Genomic DNA, 23,981 nt, shown 5'->3' with positions numbered 1-23,981 from the left:
ATATATATATATATATATATATATATATATATATATATATATATATATATATATATATATATATATATATATATATATATATATATATATATATATAATTTTAATTTTAATTTTAATTTAAGTTTAATAATAATAAGGTTATTGTAACGAATGTTTTAAGGTTTTGTAAGTCGAAATTCTGTCCGTGTAACACTACGCGATAAATACTCATTGTAAGTTATGTTCAACCTTTTTAAATTAATGTCTTGTTGCTAAGTTATTATTATGTTTATTTAAGCCAAAGTAATCTTGATGTTGGACTAAATATTAAGACTGGGTTATTGGGCTTTGGACCGTAATTGGGGTTTGGACAAAAGACCGACACTTGTGAAAATTGGACTATAGGCTATTAATGGGCTTTATATTAATTAAATGATATCTCTTTGATTTAATATAGAGATTTATAATTTGACGTATTTATATATAACCACGTACGCTGGACTGGGTACGGTGGGCGGGATATTTATAAATACCAATAATTGTTCATTTGACCGGACATGGGACTGGATTAATAGTCAATGGACTCATTAAAACAAGGGTGGATTACACACAAGGGTAATTGGTGTAATTGTTAACAAAGTATTAAAACCTTGGATTATATGCAGTCGATAACCTGGTGTAATCATTAAATAAAGTATTAAGACCTTGTTACGGTTTAAGTCCCCAATTAGTTGGAATATTTGACTTCGGGTATAAGGGTAATTTGACGAAGACTCTCGCACTTTATAATTATGACCGATGGACTATTATGGACAAAACCAGATGGACATATCAAATAATCCAGGACAAAGGACAATTAACCCTTGGTAATAAATTAATCAACACGTCAAACATCATGATTACGGAAGTTTAAATAAGCATAATTCCTTTATTTTATATCTCATCGCACTTTTATTTATCATCATTTTATTTATAGTACTTTAAATTATTGCACTTTTAATTATCGTACTTTTATTTTATCGCGTTTTTATTTATCGTCATTTACTTTACACTTTAAATTAAGTTAATATTTTGTATTAAGACTTAAAATCGACAAACCGGTCATTAAACGGTAAAATCCCCGTTTTATAATAATAATAATAATAATACTACTTATATATATATATATATATATATATATATATATATATATATATATATATATATATATATATATATATATATATATATATATATATATATATATATACACACACACACACATACATATATATACAATTATAGTTGTGAAAAATATAGCGTTAAACTCAGCCAGCTCCCTGTGGAATGAACCGGATGTGACGACCCGAAAATTTTCGACCAAATTTAAACTTAAATTCTTATATGGTTTCGACATAATAAGCAAAATCTATTTAATTGAGTCTCAATTTGTGGAACAGTTTACATGAATTCATTTGACTTTGACTATTCCCGACGATTCACGAACAACTATTTGTAAATAGATATGCGTATATATATATAAATAATAATTAAAAATATAAATTGAAATATTATATGTTGATAATAAAATTTATTTATGCAAAATAAAATAAAAATATGATATTATGATAATTATTATTTAAAGCATATTTATATATAAATAAAGTATATTAAATATATATCTTGTGATTTCGAATCTAATTAGTAAACCACAGTAACACTCTATTGCCATTCGATGGATATTAAACCAGTTAATGCGAACTTATATGATTTTAAAATAAACAGTGATTCGAAAATGGGTTCTATAAATTTTAGGCTTATTAAAAATGTATTTAGGAACTATTTGTTGAATTCTAAAGATTTTCATATTTTACTTAGAGTTGGGAGTGAATAATTAATGTAATTTTTATTTAATATTTAATGATCGAATTTTATACCATAATGACCAAAATAAATAAATATAGTTAATTTAAAAATATGGGATTTTTCTGAACACTTTTATTCGCCACTGATTAACAACGGAGTACGCTATAACAATACTGTTAAAAGTGTCGGCACTTAAAATAAAAATGGCAGCTGGATTGCATCTCTTGAATTCTGATTGATTAATATATTATATATTATATTATTATTATATATATTATATATACATGTGTATGATAATTGGGATAGAAAACCCATCAACCACTCTACTAGTAAATGGTTTCTAATATTGATTGTTCATCACCTCTACAAGCCCATCGCCACCATTGTTGTGAGTTGCTGTAACTTCTTTGTACTGCTGCTGCGCCGACTGTGTTGTTTTTGTTCATGATCGAAGACAAAACACCAACCATCAAACTGCCATCTTTCACCACCCATAAACACCATCTTCACCTCCCTTTACTCCCCATCATCGCCACTTCATGAACCACCATCCGATAACCAATCATCATTTAACTGCTAACCGTCTGCTTCTTGTTGTAACCCAAAACCACCCACTTGCTCGACAACCGCCCTTAAATCATCACCACCACCAAGAACAAAACACCACCAAAATAATGTTTACAACCACTGCCCTTTCTTTTATTTTGGGCTTTGAATACCCCCCTCAAACTATTATTGTTGCAAGCTACTACTCTCTTTTATTTATCTTTCGAACAAACCAAACATTTGAACACCTCAAATTGACGCCATCCTTTCTGTTTTTCAGCTGAACCAAAAATTGACTGCTGCTACGATCTGTCTCCTTTTTTTTTCTTTTTTTTTATCGAACCACACTTCAAAACCCACTATATTTTTCCCATTTCTTTTCTTGGTAAATATCGCTACTACTATATTTTCTTTGGTTTCAAACCGACATCAATTCAAGCAAAGTTAACCGCTATATTCTGCTGCTTAAATTTATGTTTCAACATGAATGATACTGTTTTGTTGTTTGAAGTCTTGAACGTACAAAACAACAAAAGAATGAAGTGGTATCACTTATTATTTGGGTTTATCAACTTGCAAAGATGGGCAAGAATGAATCAATTAAATATAAAAATTGTAGGGTCATTGTGATTCATTTTGTCGACAAGGACAAAAGTAAAGGTGGCCTTTCCCAAATTTTTATTATTTCTTTTTAATCATGAGATTTATGCATTTTATATAATTGCGAGATCAAGAAAGGGCCATGATTTTTTTATAGTGTTAATTGACATTGAGATTTAAGTGGGTCGTAAAAACTTAACATGGCTACTACTTTGGTTTTCTTTCTGGTACACGATGGATAATGATGATCCATGAGAGAAATGAATGATGTTATCGTGACTATGATGATAGTGACGATATTAATAAGTTGATGATATGATAATAATGATAATTGATGATGATGAGGTACGAGTAATTGGTGATGTTATGATCTTGATATATAAGATGATGATAATGAAATAGATATGATCAGGATCTCGTTAATGTGATGATAAGTAGATAAGAAAAGATGATGATGATTATGTTTAATGATATTAATGATGAATGGTTAAGGGTATTTTCGGGTTAGCAGGACGTCGCGGGTTTAAACCCGGACTTGAGCATTATTTTTTTTAAGGCTTCTTCTTTGAGGTAGTTTTCTATCATTATTATTATTATTGTTATTATTATCATTTTTATTATTATTATTATAATTACTATTATAAATATTATTATTAGTATCATGTTTATTTAAAAAAACTAGTTTTTTTTATTAAAGTATCATTTTTATTATTATTATCATTATTAGAAAAAAATTATCATTTTTATCAAAACTATTATTATCATATTCATTATTAAACCTAACCATTATCATTATTAAAGATTATTATTATAAATATTATTAGTATAGCTATTATTATTATTAGTATAGCTATTATTATTATTATCACTATTAATATTATTTTTTTTAAATATTATTATTAGTATTATTAATTTTTTTATTATAAATATTATTTTAACTAAAGATAATTATATAAAGATATAAATATTACATATATCATAAGTATGTCTAAAGTTACTATAACATATATAGATATACATAACATTTGAAATAATAAATACATTACTATTTTAAATAAGTAATATATTATATAATTAATATATATTAACTGGTTTGATTACTATTACATGTTAATCAGAGGTGTTAATATATTCAAATAATATAGGTTCGTGAATCCGAGGCCAACCCTACACTTATTCAATGTCGTCATATGTATTTTTACTACAAAATACAGTATTGTGAGTTTCATTACTCCTTTTTTATATATATTTTTGGGACTGAGAATACATGCGCTGATTTTACTAATGTTTTACGAAATAGACACAAGTGATCAAAAACTACATTCTATGGTTGGATTATGAATATTGAATATCACCCCTTTTTAGCTTGGTAACCTAATGATTAGGAAACGGGTATGGCCCCTAATCGACGCGAATCCTAAAGATAGATCTATGGAACTCGACAAGTCCCATCTGGGGTACGAATGCTTTATTACTTCGAGATTATTATTATTATACAGACGAGAGGTTCTGTTTGGGGATATTCTATGCATTAAAGTTAAGTCGGTTATCAAGCGTTCACCATATGAATGAATTTTTAATTCGCGGGTTACACGTGTTATTATGTACTCGGGTTACGTGTACAATTGAATATCTGAAATCTTGTGGTCTATTAAAATTATGAAAATGAATGATTATGATAAACTAATGAACACACCAACCTTTTGGTTGACACTTGAAAGCATGTTTATTCTCAGGAATGAAAGAAATCTTCCGCTGTGCATTTGCTCATATTAGAGATATTACTTGGAGTCATTCATGACATATTTTAAAAGACGTTGCATTCGAGTCATCGAGTTCATTAAGATTATTATTAAGTCAATTATAGTTGGATATATTATGAAATGGTACGCATGCCCTCAACTTTCGATGTAATGAAAGTTTGTCTTTTAAAAACGAATGCAATGTTTGTAAAATGTATCATATTGAGGTCAAGTACCTCGCGATGTAATCAACTATTATGAATCATTTATAATCGATATGAATGGGGCATGAAAGTTGGTATCAGAGCGGTGGTCTTAGCGAACCAGGTCTGCATTAGTGTGTCTAACTGATAAGTCGTTAGGATGCATTAGTGAGTCTGGACTTCGACCGTGTCTACATGTCAAAAGTTTTGCTTATCATTTTTGTCAAAAATTGCCTGCTTATCATTCTTAGTCTAGACACATCTTATTGCATTGATTGCATGAATAGTGTATAGAAAAAATTCATATCTTAGCGAATCTGCTAATTCATATCTTAGCGTATCTGTTACTGTAAATTTTGCCTGACATATTCCGTAAATTCCTCCGTAACCTACGAAATATTTTGCTCTATATATATAGATATTCTATGTAATTAGAACACTACCCGATAGCCAGAAAATCATTTCATATCGAAAAATCCTTTATTCAATCATACGAAATGGAATTCGTCATTAGTTCAAGTCCTTCGGATTCTGAAATGGAATCTCACTCGAGCTCCGAAAGCAGTGTGACCGAAATGAATCAACTAATCAGCCATCCCCAATTCAACTGATGGGTACGTAGTCGACTTAATCAATGGAGACGCGAAGAAGGCGATCCCTTCCACCAACCGAATTCACCTCTTGGTAAAGAACCTGAATCACTCACCGGCGAACCAATTTGAAACACCATTTTCACCCTCATTCCCCGAATATCTCGCCATGATTATATACTATCTCAAATTCTAAATCTTATCCATCCGCTCATTCCAACCTCCAATCATCCCGGAGTAATAGAAGATGTCAACGAGCTTTGCGCCCGAGTTGTAGCCTTGAAAAAATATGGTGCAAAACATACCAGCTTCGACAACATCACCGACATCAATAGTACCACCATCATCAACACCAACAGTACTAGTACCACTAATAACAACATCTGCATCCCACATCTTGACATCACAATCTGTATATCGAGCATCAACGTCGTACGCACCATAGATACCAAGGAGTACTAATAAGAATCAACGATGAAGTATTGATTCATAAATTCATTGTAGAAACATTCTGCAGCGATTATGTAATCTCTAAAGTCTGAGAGATTATTTAATCTAGTTCCAACTGAAAAAGAAAATGAGATTAATATCATATTAACTCATTAAGTCCATGATCACATCTGAAGAAAATATATATGTAAGTATATTTTCATAAAGATTGTAATTAAAAATTCTTTTGTACAAACCGTTAATGGTGAAAATATTTTAACGGGTAGGTAATACCTGAGGAAATATTTAGCTTTCATATTAACATGTTATACTGTACAATCTTCCAACCTGATTCAACAGTCAGTTACTATCCTATTTACATCCACAGAGATACGAATTCATTCACCACAGAATAACCATTTTCATTCAATTTCATATATGGATTTTGACCTATCAGAATTCAACAAGTGGCATAATGAAGAAAACATTGGACAGAATAAAATTTGTTAGAAACAAACAAATTAATTATGAGAAATTTTGTTAAGAATCCACGCTAACAAAATCCTAGCTAACTGTTCCTAGCTAACTGTTAAATCCTTATTACATTTATTTATCGCAATTTATTTCTCGCAATTTTAATTCTCGCAATTTTATTTATTGTCATTTAATTTCTGTTATTTATTTTACGCACTTTATTTATCGTCATTTAAATACTGATATTTACGCATTTTAAATATCGGGACACGTATACAAGGTTTTGACATATCATATCGACGCATCTATATATATTATTTTGAATAACCATAGATACTCTATATGCAGTAATGATAGAGTTAGCTATACAGGGTTGAGGTTGATTATTAAATAATATATATACTTTGAGTTGTGATCGAGTCTGAGACATGTATATAACGGGTCACGACACGTATTAATTAATTTGAATATTATATATTAAACTATATATGAATTGTTGAACTACAAATTGTGGACTGCTAACTGTGGACTGTCAACATTGGACAATTAAAATGAATTAAAATATTGATTATAACATATGAAACTAAACATTTCTTCAAGTTTGCCACTTGATTTCATCTTAAACCTCATTTGTATCTTGACGATTACAATCTACGTTCAAACCTTTCATGATTCTTGAAAACACCTCAATCGAGAGGAGGAACCAATCGCACTTCATCTACGAAAGAAAAGATTTATGCATATAGTTGTGCACCTGAAAACACTCGAAACCTGAATAAACGTTCAACATGTATCTGTACCAGCTCCTTTGACATTGTTATTACCGAAGATAACATTACAATCCCTCTCCAAAATTAGCCAATTTTGTCACAGCTCCAGCAAATCAACTTCGAATGTTCGTTCGAAACAACCTTATTATAACCTTGATATATATGCGTGCTCTTTTATTGTTACTGGAAAACCTTTTATATTCCACCATATTACCAGCAGAAGTACCAGCAACCTTGTTGCTCTTTGGCTTAAATCTCTCTGACAAATCACTATATTTATCTATTGATGTCTTATCATGGACTCATCCGCACCTTGTAACGAGAATTTTCATACCAATTACCGGAAATCAGCAATCAGTATTTTGAATCTCGCAACGTTTCTACATCAACAGTTATATGTACAATTATAACATTTATCTCTTAGAATTATGGTCTTCCATTTTGAAATGCTGAAAAGCACCCAGCCTACGAATCAATACTCAGAATATTGAAAAAGCTGAATGAAGCAGCAAAAACTGTAAACAACCTTAACAGTCGAAAGTTTGATGAATAGGAATAATATGTTGGTAAAACTCAGAAAAGTTGGTACTGGAAAACGGATTGAGCAAACCATGAAGAAGACTGTGGACAAATCACCAAGACTAAACCTCCCTTCAAAGAATCTAAATGATTCAGTATCTGCTGAAGTCATTTATGTATACCTTGCTCTTGACTCTAAACCTTTACGGACAAATCTTCTTAATCATCCATTGATATTAGAAATTCTAAGATATCCTCGTATCCTTCAGTATAAATATCCTCGATATTTCTGAAGATATTTTTCATAACTATTCTTATCTGAAATCATTTTATCTTTTCGCGATATCAGTGTTACATCATAAAGGAAACTGTTTAGTTTCTATATTCTGAAAACCTTTGGGTTTAAAATATGAATGTTTTTGAAGTAGTGTTAGGAACTGAAGCATGAGTTAGTATAATATAATGACACTTGATCAACGTGATTATATTACAGTAAGTCATGTTGAGTTTCTAATGGAACATGATGATTCACAGATCATAACGTCATCATGTGGCATGTTACACGACACTTACATTTTATCTAACCTCTAAAAATATCAAGAATATATTATCTTAATAGTTCTATCTTTTCCCTTGAATTCAGAAAATCAACCGTGACTACGTCACCGGTTAAGACGAACTTACATTTACTCATTTCATTCTTTTGTGATAGCTTCACTCGTACTCTTCGAGTAGTTGAAATATCATATCCATATTACTCAACAGTAATAAAACTCTATTTATCAGCTCATATTAGTCAGGAAAACAATTTTATTGTTAGCCATGACGACCTCGATCAAATTTTGGGACGAAATTTCTTTAACGGGTAGGTACTGTGACGACCCAGAAATTTTCGACCAAATTTAAACTTAAATTCTTATATGGTTTTGACATAATAAGCAAAGTCTATTTAATTGAGTCTCAATTTGTGGAACAGTTTACATGAATTAATTTGACTTTGACTATTCCCGACGATTCACGAACAACTATTTGTAAATAGATATGTGTATATATATAAATAATAATTAAAAATATAAATTGAAATATTATATGTTGATAATAAAATTTATTTATGCAAAATAAAATAAAAATATGATATTATGATAATTATTATTTAAAGCATATTTATATATAAATAAAGTATATTAAATATATATCTTGTGATTTCGAATCTAATTAGTAAACCACAGTAACACTCTATTGCCATTCCATGGATATTAAACCAGTTTAATGCGAACTTATATGATTTTAAAATAAATGGTGATCCGAAAATGAGTTCTATAAATTTCAGGCTTATTAAAAATGTTTTTAGGAAATATTTGTTGAATTCTAAAATTTTTCATATTTTACTTAGAGTTGGGAGTGAATAATTAATGTAATTTTTATTTAATAATTAATGATCGAATTTTATACCATAATGACCAAAATAAATAAATATAGTTAATTTAAAAATATGGAATTTTTCTGAACACTTTTATTCGCCACTGATTAACAACGGAGTATGCTATAACAATACTGTTAAAAATGTCGGCACTTAAAATAAAAATGGTAGCTGGATTGCATCTCTTGAATTCTGATTGATTAATATATTATATATTATATTATTATTATATATATTATATATACATGTGTATGATAATTGGGATAGAAAACCCATCAACCACTCTACTAGTAAATGGTTTCTAATATTGATTGTTCATCACCTCTACAAGCCCATCGCCACCATTGTTGTGAGTTGCTGCAACTTCTTTCTACTGCCACTGCACTGACTGTGTTGTTTTTTTTCATGATCGAAGACAAAACACAAACCTTCAAACCGCCATCTTTCACCACCCATAAACACCATCTTCACTTCCCTTTACTCTCCATCATCGCCACTTCATGAACCACCATCCGATAACCAATCATCATTTAACTGCTAACTGTCTGCTTCTTGTTGCAACCCAAAACCACCCACTTGCTCGACAACCACCCTTAAATAGTCACCACCACCTAGAACACAACACCACCAAAATAATGTTTACAACCACTGCCCTTTCTTTTATTTTGGGCTTTGAATACCACCCTCAAACTATTATTGTTGCATGCTACTACCCTCTTTTATTTATCTTTCGAACAAACCAAACATTTGAACACCTCATATTGCCGCCATCCTTTCTGTTTTTCAGCTGAACCAAAAATCGACTGCTGCTACGATCTGTCTCCTTTTTTTTCTTTTTATTTTATCGAACCACACTTCAAAACCCACTATATTATTCCCATTTCTTTTCTTGGTAAATATCGCTACTACTATATTTTCTTTGGGTTCAAACCGACATCAATTCAAGCAAAGTTAACCGCTATATTCTGCTGCTTAAATTTATGTTTCAATATGAATGATACTGTTTTGTTGTTTGAAGTCTTGAACGTACAAAACAACAAAAGAATGAAGTGGTATCACTTATTATTATTTGGGATTATCAACTTGCAAAGATGGGCAAAAATGAATCAATTAAATATAAAAATTGTAGGGTCATTGTGATTCATTTTGTCGACAAGGGCAGAAGTAAAGGAGGCCTTTCCCAAATTTTTATTATTTCTTTTTAATCAGGAGATTTATGCATTTTATATAATTGCTAGATCAAGAAAGGGCCATGATTTGTTTATAGTGTTAATTTACTTTGAGATTTAAGTGGGCCGTAAAAACTTAACATGGCTACTACTTTGGTTTTCTTTCTGGTACACGATGGATAATGATGATCCATGAGAGAAATGAATGATGTTATCATGACTATGATGATAGTGACGATATTAATAAGTTGATGATATGATAATAATGATAATTGATGATGATGAGGTACGAGTAATTGGTGATGTTATGATCTTGATATATAAGATGATGATAATGAAATAGATATGATAAGGATCTCGTTAATGTGATGATAAGTAGATAAGAAAAGATGATGATGATTATGTTTGATGATATTAATGATGAATGGTTAAGGGTATTTTTATAATGACCCTTCCTAATCCATCCGGACGAAGTCCATATCGATTAGAAACGATTCACAATAGTTGGTTACATCGTGAGGTACTTGACCTCTATATGATACATTTAACAAACATTGCATTCGTTTTTAAAAGACAAACTTTCATTTCATCGAAAGTTGACGGCATGCATACCATTTCATAATACATCTAACTATAATTGACTTAATAATAATCTTGATGAACGCAACGACTCGAATGCAACGTCTTTTGAAATATGTCATGAATGACTCCAAGTAATATCTCTAAGATGAGCAAATGCACAGTGGAAGATTTCTTTCATACCTGAGAATAAACATGCTTTAAAGTGTCAACCAAAAGGTTGGTGAGTTCATTAGTTTATCATAAATATTCATTTTCATCAATTTAATAGACCACAAGATTTTCATTTTTCATTTATCATAAATATACGTCCCATGCATAGAGACAAAAATATCATTCATATGGATTGAACACCTGATAACCGACATTAACAAGATGCATATAAGAATATTCCCTATCATTCCGAGAAATCCTTCGGACATGATATAAAACAACATCAAAGTACTAAAGCATCCGGTACTTTGGATGGGGTTCGTCGGGCCCATAGATCTATCTTTAGGATTCGCGTCAATTAGTAGATCGGTTTACTAATTTTTAGGTTACCAAGCAAAAGGGGCATATTCGGCTTCGATCATTCAACCATATAATGTAGTTTCAATTACTTGTGTCCATTTCATAAAATAGTTATAAAAACAGCGCATGTATTCTCAGTCCCAAAAATATATATTGCAAAAGCATTTAAAAAGGGAGCAAATGAAACTCACCATACTGTATTTTGTAGTAAAAATACATATTACAAAACTGAACAATGCAGGGTTGACCTTGGATTCACGAACCTATATCATTTGTGTATTCATTAATATATATAATCGTAATCGAATAAATATATATATTATTATTAGTGATATAATTTTTATATTAATAACTAATAATATAACTAATAGTAAACATGTGTTAATAAGATAGCAGCCATAGATTTTGGGAGTATCCTACCGACGGTTTTGGCACGAAGTATTATATCGTGTCCATTGCTAAACAGTTAACGTATAAAAGTGTTCCTAAAAATTCCCAAATTTTTAAATTAAATATATTTAATTATTTCACTCATTAACTGTTTGAAACTTGATCAAAAAGGTTCGATAATTGTTTATTTTCTGTTCCAATTTATATGTACAGAGTACTAATATTTAAACTTAAAAATGTAAAAATATTTTTAACAAATCTAAAATCTTCGTAATCAATTTACAATCCAACTTTTATCTTAATCATTCATGAACATATATTATATCTATATGAAAACTAACGAATCGCCAATCGAGTGTCACTGACGTTTACTAATTAGGCTCGAAATCATTCATTTTTAATATACACATTCTATACATATATATCAAATCTTAATTAACAAGTTTAAGTAAATAAATATATTAATTATATTCTTTTAAACAAATAAATATAATATTATATATTTACAAGTAATATTTATATATATATATATATATATATATATTTATATATATATATATATATATATATATATATATATATATATATATATATATATATATATATATATATATATATATATATATATATATATATATATATATATATATATATATTTAAATATATATGTAACTATTTACAATTAGTTGTTCGTGAATCGTCGGGAATGGTCGAAGGTCAATTGAATATATGAAACAGTTCAAAATTTTGAGATCCAACCTAATAGACTTTGCTTATCATTTTGAAAATACAATATCGTATCGAGAGTTTGATTTAAAATTAGTCAAAATTTTCCGGGTCACTACAATTTTCGGGTTAGCGGGACGTCGCGGGTTCAAACCCGGACTTGAGCATTATTTTTTTTAAGGGCTACTTCTTTGAGGTAGTTTTCTATCATTATTATTATTATTGTTATTATTATCATTTTTATTATTATTATTATTATTATAATTATTATTATAAATATTATTATTAGTATCATGTTTATTAAAAAAAACTAGGTTTTTTTTTTTATTAAAGTATCATTTTTATTATTATTATCATTATTAGAAAAAAATTATCATTTTTATCAAAACTATTATTATCATATTCATTATTAAACCTAACCATTATCATTATTAATTATTATTATTATAAATATTATTAGTATAGCTATTATTATCATTATCACTATTAATATTATTTTTTTTATATTATTATTAGTATTATTATTAGTATTATTAATTTTTTTATTATAAATATTATTTTAACTAAAGATAATTATATAAAGATATACATATTACATATATCATAAGTACATCTAAAGTAACTATAACATATATAGATATACATAACATTTGAAATAATAAATACATTACTATTTTAAATAAGTAATATATTATATAATTAATATATATTAACTGGTTTGATTAATATTACATGTTAATCATAGGTGTTAATATATATAAATGATATAGGTTCGTGAATCCGAGGCCAACCCTACACTTGTTCAATATCGTCATATGTATTTTTATTACAAAATACAGTATTGTGAGTTTCATTACTCCCTTTTTATATATATATTTGGGACAGAGAATATATGCGCTGATTTTACTAATGTTTTACGAAATATACACAATTGATCAAAAACTACATTATATGGCTGGATTATGAATATTGAATATCACCCCTTTTTAGCTTGGTAACCTAATGATTAGGAAACGGGTATGGCCCCTAATCGACACGAATACTAAAGATAGATCTATGGACCTCGACAAGTCCCATCCGGGGTACGGATGCTTTAGTACTTCGAGATTATTATTATTATACAGACGAGAGGTTCTGTTTGGGGATATTCTATGCATTAAAGTTAAGTCGGTTATCAAGCGTTCACCATATGAATGAATTTTTAATTTGCGGGTTACGCGTGTTATTATGTACTCGGGTTACGTGTACAATTGAATATCTGAAATCTTGTGGTCTATTAAAATGATGAAAATGAATGATTATGATAAACTAATGAACTCACCAACCTTTTGGTTGACACTTGAAAGCATGTTTATTCTCAGGTATGAAAGAAATCTTCCGATGTGCATTTGCTCATATTAGAGATATTACATGGAGTCATTCATGACATATTTCAAAAGACATTGCATTCGAGTCGTCGAGTTCATCAAGATTATTATTAAGTCAATTATAGTTGGATATATTATGAAATGGTATGCATGCCGTCAACTTTCGATGTAATGAAAGTTTGTCTTTTAAAAACGAATGCAATGTTTGTAAAATGTATCATATAGAGGTCAAGTACCTTGCGATGTAATCAACTATTATGAATCATTTATAATCGATATGAACGGGGCATGAACCGGACTTACTAAAAACTACCCTACTCTACGATTAGGTACACTGCCTATAAGTGTTGTAGCAAGGTTTAGGTATATCTCATTCAATAAATAAATAAATAACTTGTGTAAAATTGTATCGTATTTAATAGTATTTCGTAGTAAAATATAATCTATTTCGTACTACCCCTCGCACACTTCAAGTATTTTTGGCGCCGCTGCCGGGGACTCGAAAGCGAAACGCTATAAAAAAAAAATTTTAGTCTTTAAGCTATTTTTGTAAAAATATATTTTTATAAGTTTTAAATATTAAAATACAAAAACATATAAAAGAAAAAAACTATATATTTCTATATTTTTAAGTGTTTAAATTAAAAAGTTTTTTTTAAGTTACAAAAACTAATAAGTATTTTTTTTAAATATAAGTTTTATTTAAATTATATTTTCTATAACATAAAAACAGAAAATAAAAATTAGAAGAAAAAAAATAATTAAAACTGAACCTGTCAAATTTGAACCTGCACGAATTCTGAACCTGCATATCTCCGCAGTCGCGGAGCCTTTTAGGCACAAACCTTAAACTTCATTAATTAAGGAATTAGGGTTTTATTTTTAATTAATATTATTATTATACCCTAATTTGGTTTACAATTAATATATTTGTTTTTAGTTTAGTTTTTATTTGTAATTTTAAGTTTAAATATTATTATTAAGATTAATATTTTTATAAAATAATACTATAAAAATAATATTTTTATATAAATAATATTTTTTTATTTTATATCTTTTTATAATTTTTATCTATTAATCGTTTAATTTGTAATTTGTATATTTATCATTCGCAATTAGTTTTAAACTTAGTTTTTGACGTAGTTATTTTATATCTCTAGATTTTTAGGCTTTACCGTAAAATCCCTTAAGTGCTTTTTCTTTAGATTAAGATTTAGGCGCTTTAGAATTTTGCGACGCCGTTTTAAGATTTAATTTCCTTTTTAAGTAATTATAGAATTCCTTTTAATCTTTAATACCTTTAGACGCAAGTTTTAATATTTAGTTTTTAGACTTTTAAGTTTCGACGCTTTACTTTCTTATTATATTTTTTCGACGCTTATTTTTGACCTCTTGTTTTTCGAAGCGCTTTTTCTTTCTCATTTCTACGCTCTAGTTTTTAGGACATAGATCTTTTTATCTTCTTTAAATTTTGACGAAAAATTATTTTAAGCGGTTAAATTGATAGACATCCAAAATTTTCTGTTTCGTAGTAATAGTTAGATTTGTTAGTGGCGAGTTGTGGGCTTCCGATTTAAAGGGTCCTGGCTACCTGCTGCATCTATTGGCTATTCAAAACATGGGCAAAATTAGAAAAGTCTATTAATTTTATAACTTATATAATTTTTTTCTTTATAACCAATAAGATATTTAGTGAATGCACCGAGCAAAACGTTCACCACCTTTCATACGTTCACCACCTGTAACTCGATCAAGACATCTAGCCAATTGTGTCGCCGTTGATTTTTCTTTAGAATCATCATCTAGTCGAACGAGTACTCCAATTCAAATTTTCGATAATCCATTTTTTGAACCCGACTTCACAATTGAGAACCCAGAGGATATTCAAGGACAATTCAGAGATCCTGAACCACTAATTGTTCCTCTTGAACCACAAATTACTCATCCAGAGATTGTCGAGGAAGAAACCATTAAATTAGAATCCTCTAGTGATTCAGATTCAACAAATTTAATCATGGAAAATCAGGAACCCCTAAGTATGGAAGATCGAATGAGAGCTACACGCACGGGCCAAGGTCATGCAATTACTCAACTAGACATTAATGCACCAGATTACAAAATCAAAGGACAAATCCTACACATGGTAACTAATCAATGCCAATTTAGTGGTACGCCAAAAGAAGATCCAAACGAACATCTTCGAACCTTTAATAGGATTTGTACTCTATTCAAAATCAGAGAAGTTGAGGATGAACAGATCTATCTCATGTTATTTCCCTGGACTTTAAAGGGAGAAGCCAAAGATTGGTTAGAATCGTTACCTGAAGGAGCGATTGATACATGGGATGTGTTAGTACGATTTTCCGTATAGCGGCTGTAAGGTACTAGTACAGAAAACTAACTGCTCAGCGTGTGGCGTATACTGTTGATTGTTGTTTGCCCTTGAGAAATAATCTCTGCAGACCCGAAACACAGATGTAAGATCTGTGAGGTGGCCTCAATCAATCTGTGGATCAATCTGTAATGATCCGTCTAGCGCACAGCTTCTAAGCGGCTAATGTTATTTTAGAGTGAGAAAGAACTGTGTGAGAGAAAAAGTGTACTTCTCTCTGACTGAAGTTCAGATCAGAATCATGTGAAATGTGGTGACCCAGGGGGTCTATTTATAGGTACAGAATGTCCGAAATTCACGGGATACACGTGTCAATCACTGAATTGTTCTGTTACGTGAAGTATCCGGAATGTCGGTGTCGTGTGTTGACGTGACTGCGTGCCGTTCACGCGCTGAGTTAAAGGGCTTATGCATAGAAGCTTCCTGCAGGGCTTACGCTTGACGCTGGGCGGTAAATTCTGAAGATCAACAAATTTAGCTATCTCTTGTGCTCTTTGATCGAGTTTCCTGTATAAAAATGATATTTTTATGCGTGTATCTCCTAGGATACACCATTAAGTCCCCCCCTGTTTAATGTCTTTATTTTTGTAAAAAATAAAGTTATTAAACTAAAAAATAAGTAATGCCTTTTCCTCGGGAACAAGAATCTGCTGTAGCCGAACTTTTTTCTGCTATGTCAGTTACTTTTTTGATCATGACTTGCAGAAAGTACCTTTTTGAAATTTGAATTTTATTTTCAATTAAATTTACTTCTCCCGCATTTTTGTACATCCGACACGTGGGAGCACATCAACCATGCGATTAACCGTCAACTGTTCATATTCTATTTGCTATTTAAAACCCAATTTTTTTACTGTGTCATATTTACTTCAATCTGAATTTATTTCCTTCATCTACCTTAAACTTCTGCCATAAAATTCCCTTCTTAACTTCCCAATCAATGGCTATTTTTAATGTTGAAGATGTTCCAAGCAGAATTTCTTCAATGTACCTCGATCGTGTCAGAGTTGCTTTTCCCAAATTTTTTTGGTGCCGATGTTGTTGTTCCAAGCCCACATGATCGTGCCTATCATCCTCCTCTTGGAAAGGTTTCTATTTACGGTCGTGCTTTGTACTTTTCTCACCTTCGTATTCCTTTTACAAAATTTTAGCTGGACGTTTGCTGTTTTTATGGTGTTAGCGTTGGACAATTTAAGCCTATGTCCATTCGGAAGATCATGTTGTTCGAGATGTATTATATGGCTCGAGATATTACCCCTTATGTTCGTCTTTTTTCTAATCTTACAACCATAAAACGCTATGATAAAGGATGGTTTTGTCTTACTCTGGATGAGTTTTTGCTTAATTCTGGTGAGATAAATGAAAATTGGCAGAGTACATTCTTCTTTATTAATAGTGAAGTTATCCCCAATGAGTGCCTGCAAGCTAGCTATTGGCGTACGTCGCTTGATCCTCCCAAAGTTATTCATCCAAGGTTATCATCTGAAGAAGGAAAAGTATTAAATGTGATTAAAAAAGAGAAAATTCCAAACCGTCATTATCCAGAACATATGCTCTCTCTATGCTCCCTTAATGCTGAATGGGATGCAGAAACACGCGGTTGTGCCATTATTATGGTGAAAAATAAAGGTATAATTTGATTAGGATTTGGTTATCTATTGTTAGAATCTGTATAATACATAATAATTACTGTATTCTTATGTTTTTTAGTGATTACTCCGCTCGCCGCTATGCGTTACACCAAATTTAATTATCTGCAATTTAGATCTAAAAAATTGGCTGATCAGACGCTCGAAAATAGTTTGTGTGAAAATGAGCTTGAAGATGAGGATGATGCTCCTTTAAATCGAGCAAATTCAAAGAAACGCCGTGCTGCTGGTAACCTCTCTTTTGAATCAATAGCAGAAGAAAATCTTTATTGCTTTTTCCATATGCCTAGCAATGGTAGCTATTATAATGTTGATCCTGATAAATATGCAATATTGAATTGTGAATCTTCTTTTCTGGATTGGAAAAACTTCTTGAATAACAACTGTTATTTTAATTCAGCCCTGGCAGCGAGAGAAGAAGCACAGAAGAAACTTGCTCTTCCGCCTCCCGCTCAGCGTAGCAGAATAGGGGAAAGCAGTTCACAAATAAGCATTCCCAACTTAGATACTACTGGATTAACAACTCTTTTAGCTGGCCCTCCTGGTAATTATGAGGATTTTATGAAGTATCTTGAAGCGATGTTGTCACCTTCACTTATTAAATTCTTTGAGAGTTTATCTGATGGTGATGCTCGAAAATGTCAAGCATAAGGCATTATTTTTAATATTGCATCTGAATTCAATAACCTGAAACGTTTGGAGCCTCTCATCAAGTGCATCGTGACAAATCTGAGAAAATTGAAAGAGATGCAGAGGCACTGAAAATTGCCCAACTTGAATTAGAGGTTGCTGTAGCTGCAAAAAAATGCTGCAGAGGCGCGTTATGTTCAAATGGCAACAAAGGAAAAATGGTATCTGCATAAAATTGATACTTTAACTCAGTCTGAAATGTCCTTAACGCAATCTGAAATGTCATTGAAGGAACAATTAGAGGTAAGCAAGGGTGAGACCAGGCGTCTGATGGAAGGTATTCCTAAAATTGTGAAGAGTGCTTTCACTTCTGAGAAGTTGACTAAGCCGTTTAATGAATTTATAACTATTGCGTTGGACACTGACCGGATACGGTTTCTTGAGAGGTTAAAAAATGATATTCCTGACTTTCCAAAAACGTTGCCCGAATCTCTTATATCTCAATTGAAGCCAGATGTAGAAGATAAACTGAAAAAGCTGGGTGATGAAATAGAACATATGTCCTTTCCTGAATTAGAGAATTTGTGTAATAATGCTGCTACCTCAGTAGACGATGTACTAAATTTGAAGTTGTGATCTGCATTACTTGTGTTATTTGTTAATTATATATATAAATGGTTTTTACTTTGCTGATGATTTTGTCAAAGCTTTTCATGTTTGATTTGAACAATCAAAATTATGACTAGTCATATGCTGTTTGTATAATTTTTACGTCATGACGGTCGTAGATACATTCTATTGTCTGGATGTTCAGTGGATTTCTACGTTTATCCACTGCCATTTCAATCTTTTGTTTATGATTGAACTTCTGCCACCGAGGAAAAAACTTTTCTTTTGTGGGCAGGGATGACACACTGTGTTGTGACATCTGATATAAAATCCTTGGCCGGATAAAAATTATGAATAGTATGTCATAAGAAATATTTCTGAATTCTTATTTCTTTAAAGAAATTTTTACATTTATGATTGCATCTCATGCTCCAAATAGTTGATCAAGCTATTCGAACATGTAATACTACGCATAAAATTTCTTTAAATTCATTGCATTCCATGTTCGTGGAATATCTTCTCCGGAGGGCGCTGAGAGGGTATATGACCCATTAGGATGTGCCTTTGTAATTTTATATGGGCCTTCCCATCGTGGCCCTAACTTCCCTTGTTTTTCTTGCATACTCGCCTCATTATCTCTTAACACTAGGTCCCCCTCCTTGAACTGCACATATCTGACTCGCTTGTTATAATATTTTGCCATTTTCTATTTTGCATCCGCTTGACGGATAGCGGCCATGATTCGTCTTTCTTCCAATAAATTCAAGTTCTCTCGTAAGATCGATGAATTATTTTTTGTATCAAATGCCAAAATCCTTTGTGTTGGTACACGGATTTCAGCTGGTATCACTGCCTCAGTGCAATATACCAAACTAAATGGTGTTTCACCCGTGCTCCGTTTTGGCGTTGTGCGGTGAGCCCATAATACATATGGCACTTCATCTACCCACTTAGTCTGACTCAAACCCAACCTAGCCTTTATGCCGGCTACAATTTCTTTGTTTGTTACCTCAACCTGCTCATTAGCCTGTGGGTGAGCAACTGAGGTAAATGTTTGTTTGATGTTTAGCTCTTCACACCAACTTCTGAAGGGGTTATCTGCAAACTGTTTTCCATTGTCACTGACAATTTCATTCGGTAATCCATATCTGCATACAATATCATTCCACACAAATTTCTTTATGTTTTCACCAGTTATTTTTGCCAACACTTTCGCTTCAACCCACTTACTGAAGAAGTCAATTGCAACAACAAAAAATTTTGCATTTCCTACACTTTTTGGAAATGGGCCTACTATGTCAATCGCCCATTTACAAAACGGCCATGCCGATGACACTGAATTTAAGTCATACTTGGGTAAGCGCTGTACGGTTCCATGCCGCTGGCAGGCATCACATGTCTTAATTACCACTGCTGTATCTTTGTAAATTGATTGCTAATAGTACCCTTGTCGCATAATTCGTCCAACCACAGTTCGATAACCGGAATGTTGTGCACATAATTCTTCATGCATTTCCTTGACCACATCAATTGCTTGCTGTGGTGTTAAACATCTTAAATTTGGTCCACTGAAGGATTTTCTATAGAGCACTCCATTTTCTAGAACATAAAGTGGTGCACTAACTCTTATCCGTCTTGCCTCCATGGCATCTGTTGGTAGTGTTCCGTCCTGCAAATATTTCACATAGGGGGTTATCCAACATGATTCCCTTTCTTCAACTGTTCCAACCACTCTCTTTTCATCAACCGATTTATCTTTTAAGACCTCCACCAAAACTTTCTTGTGCAAATGATCAAATGTTAATGTTGCTAATTTGCTCAAAACATCTGCCTTCTTGTTTTTATTTCTTGGTATCTGCACGACCTCTAAGGTCTCAAAATGTTTTGATATTTTCTCGATTAATTGCAAATACTGTTTCATAGAGACATCTTTAGCTTCAAACCCTCCATTAACCTGTTGTGCCACAATTTGAGAATCAACATATGCACGCAAATATTTTATTCCCATTTCTGACGCTATGCGGAGGCCGGAAAGCAATGCTTCATATTCTGCTTCATTATTAGATGCATAGAAACAAAACCGCAATGCATACGTGTGCTCCTCACCTTCTGGACTAGTAAGTACTAACCCTGCACCAACACCTTCCTCACTTGATGCACCATCAGTGTGCAACTCCCAAACATGATTACTAGCTGTAACGTTTGGCGGATGATTGACCTTTTCTGTTGTTTCTAATAAAAAATCTGCCAAAATTTTACCTTTGACAGCATGTCGAGGCGAAAAATTTATTTCATATTCTCCCAATTCAATTGCCCATTTTGCTAGTCGTCCTAATGACTGGATTTCTCAAAATATGTTTTATCGACTAATCTGTCATTACCAGGATTGAATGTGCCTGAAAATATTGCCTGAGTCGCCTAGCTGTGTGTGTTAAAGCATACACCAATTTTTCAATTGGTGGATAGTTAACTTCACTCTGCTGCAATACTTTACTGACAAAGTATATAGGCATTTGTATTCCCTTTCGTTCTGCGATCAAGACCGAACTGATGGCCTCTGCGGAAGCAGCCAAATATAAAATTAACGTTTCTCCTTCTATCGGTGCAGTTAAAGTAGGTAATTCTTTCAAGAGTTGCTTAATATCCTGAAAAGCTTTTTCTGCTTCCTCTGTCCACTTAAAATCTTTTTTGTTCAAACAGCTTTTTAAAACCTTCATAAATGGTAACGATCAATCTGCTGCTCTTGACAGAAACCTTGTTAAAGCTGCTAATCGTCCATTCAGGCTTTGAACTTCTTTCTTTGTTTTAGGAAATATCATATTTTCAATTGCTTGAATCTTTTTTGGATTAGCCTTGATTCCTCTCTCTGTAACAATATAACCTAAGAATTTGCCTTCTTTTACACCAAAAGTACACTTCTTAGGATTCAATTTCATATTGACCTTTCGTAATGATTCAAACATTTCAAGAGTATCTCTGAGCATGCTGTCTTCTGTATGGCTCTTGATAACAATGCCATCAACATAGGCTTCTACATTTTTACCTATTTGATCTTTAAATGCTTTATCAATTACGCGCTGGTAAGTTGCCCATGCATTCTTTAATCCGAAAGGCATTATGATATAGCAGAAAATTCCATCTGGTGTGTGGAATGTTGTTTTATCTTGATCACGTATTGCCATTGAGATTTGATGATATCCCTTGAATGCATCCAAAAAAGGATTTAAACTGATACCCACTTACAGACTCCACTTTCCAATCAATTTCTGGTAAAGGATAATTGTCTTTTGGACATGCTTTATTTAAATCTGTGAAGTCTACACACATCCTCCATGAATTATCTGGCTTTCTTACCATAATCGGGTTTTCTACCCATGTCTGGTATTTTACTTCCCTCAATATTCCAGCATCCACCAATTTTTTAACTTCTTCTTTGAGAAATTTTGTTCAATCTGGAGCCATGCCTCTTTTCTTCTGACACACTGATGGAATATTAGGATTCACACCAACCTTATGTTCAGCCACATGACGTGGTACTCCAGTCATATCAGAATCTTGCCATGCAAAAACATCCAAATTTGTGGCTAAGATTTTGTAAAGCTTTTCTTTTGTTTCTTTTGTTATTGTGTTTCCAATTATGATTTTCTGATCTGGAAACTCTGGATTTGGTGATATTCACCCATCTTCATGAATGATGGGTTAACAGTTGTTCTGTTTATTTGTACACATTCTATTGATCTTCTTCGTTCAATGTGCAGCGTGGCAATGCCAGCCGGTGTGGGGAATTTCATCATTCCATGTACCGTTGACGTCACAGCTCCGAATGCCATCATGGCTGATCGTCCTAAAATGACATTATACTGTGAATTTGCTTTTACAACCAAAAATTCAATATGGGCAGTTCTTTTAAATCGCATTTTTCCCAATACGACTTCTAAAACTACGCTTCCTTCTGACCATGACGGATCATTAGCAAAGCTTGCTAAGGGAACAAATGTGTCCTTTAGCTTTTCCTTAACTCTGTCCGGTAGTTGTATAAAACAATGTTCATACATGATATCTGCTCCCGCTCCGGTATCGGTATATATTCCTCCAACAACACAATTTTCTATTTGAGCTTCAATCACTACAGGAGCGTCAGATGGATTTTTGTTAAACATGGAAGGAAAAGCAATCATTTCCTGTTTCCAATCTTCTAACGTTTCTGCTTTTCTTCGCTGTCTGGCTTGCCACGAATGTATCATGTTTGCTTCAATGGGTGTTATCTGACAGTTATGCCTTTTGGTGCTCTTGAAAGTTTAGTGGTTCTTTGGAACGGGTGGCGCCATCTGTTAGTACGATTTTCCGTATAGCAGCTGTAAGGTACTAGTACAGAAAACTAGCTGCTCAGTGTGTGGCATATACTGTTGATTATTGTTTGCCCTCGAGAAATAATCTCTGCAGATCCGGAACACAGATGTAAGATCTGTGGGGTGGCCTCAATCAATCTGTGGATCAATCTGTAATGATCCGTCTAGCGCACAGCTGCTAAGCAGCTAATGTTATTTTAGAGTGAGAAAGAACTGTGTGAGAGAGAAAGTGTACTTCTCTCTGACTGAAGTTCAGATCAGAATCAGGTGAAATGTGGTGACCCATGGGGTCTATTTATAGGCACAGAATGTCCAAAATTCACGGGATACACGTGTCAATCACTAAATGTTTTTGTTACGTGAAGTATCCGGAATGTCGGTGGCGTGTGCTGACGTGGCTTCGTGCCGTTCACGCGCTGAGTTAAAGGGCTTATGCATAGAAGCTGCCTGCAGGGCTTACGCTTGACGCTGGGTGGCCTGCCAGATGCTGG

The 23,981-nt window shown here is 32.1% G+C and overlaps 1 protein-coding gene across 1 annotated transcript; it reads right to left on the bottom strand.

Moving 5' to 3' along the window:
• Positions 1 to 22,588: 22,588 nt before the first annotated feature.
• On the bottom strand, positions 22,589 to 23,385 carry LOC139894046 (uncharacterized). The gene is made up of 2 exons (XM_071877248.1): positions 22,821 to 23,385; positions 22,589 to 22,695 (listed from the first exon to the last, which is right to left on the bottom strand). The coding sequence occupies exons 1-2, from the start codon at positions 23,383 to 23,385 to the stop codon at positions 22,589 to 22,591; spliced, it is 672 nt and encodes a 223-aa protein (XP_071733349.1).
• Positions 23,386 to 23,981: the final 596 nt, after the last annotated feature.

This window comes from Rutidosis leptorrhynchoides, chromosome 1 (assembly GCF_046630445.1).
Source record: "Rutidosis leptorrhynchoides isolate AG116_Rl617_1_P2 chromosome 1, CSIRO_AGI_Rlap_v1, whole genome shotgun sequence".
Classification (NCBI taxonomy): Eukaryota; Viridiplantae; Streptophyta; class Magnoliopsida; order Asterales; family Asteraceae; genus Rutidosis; species Rutidosis leptorrhynchoides.
The sequence above is the reverse complement of the archived record's forward strand: the minus strand, read 5'-3'. Positions and strand labels throughout refer to the sequence as shown.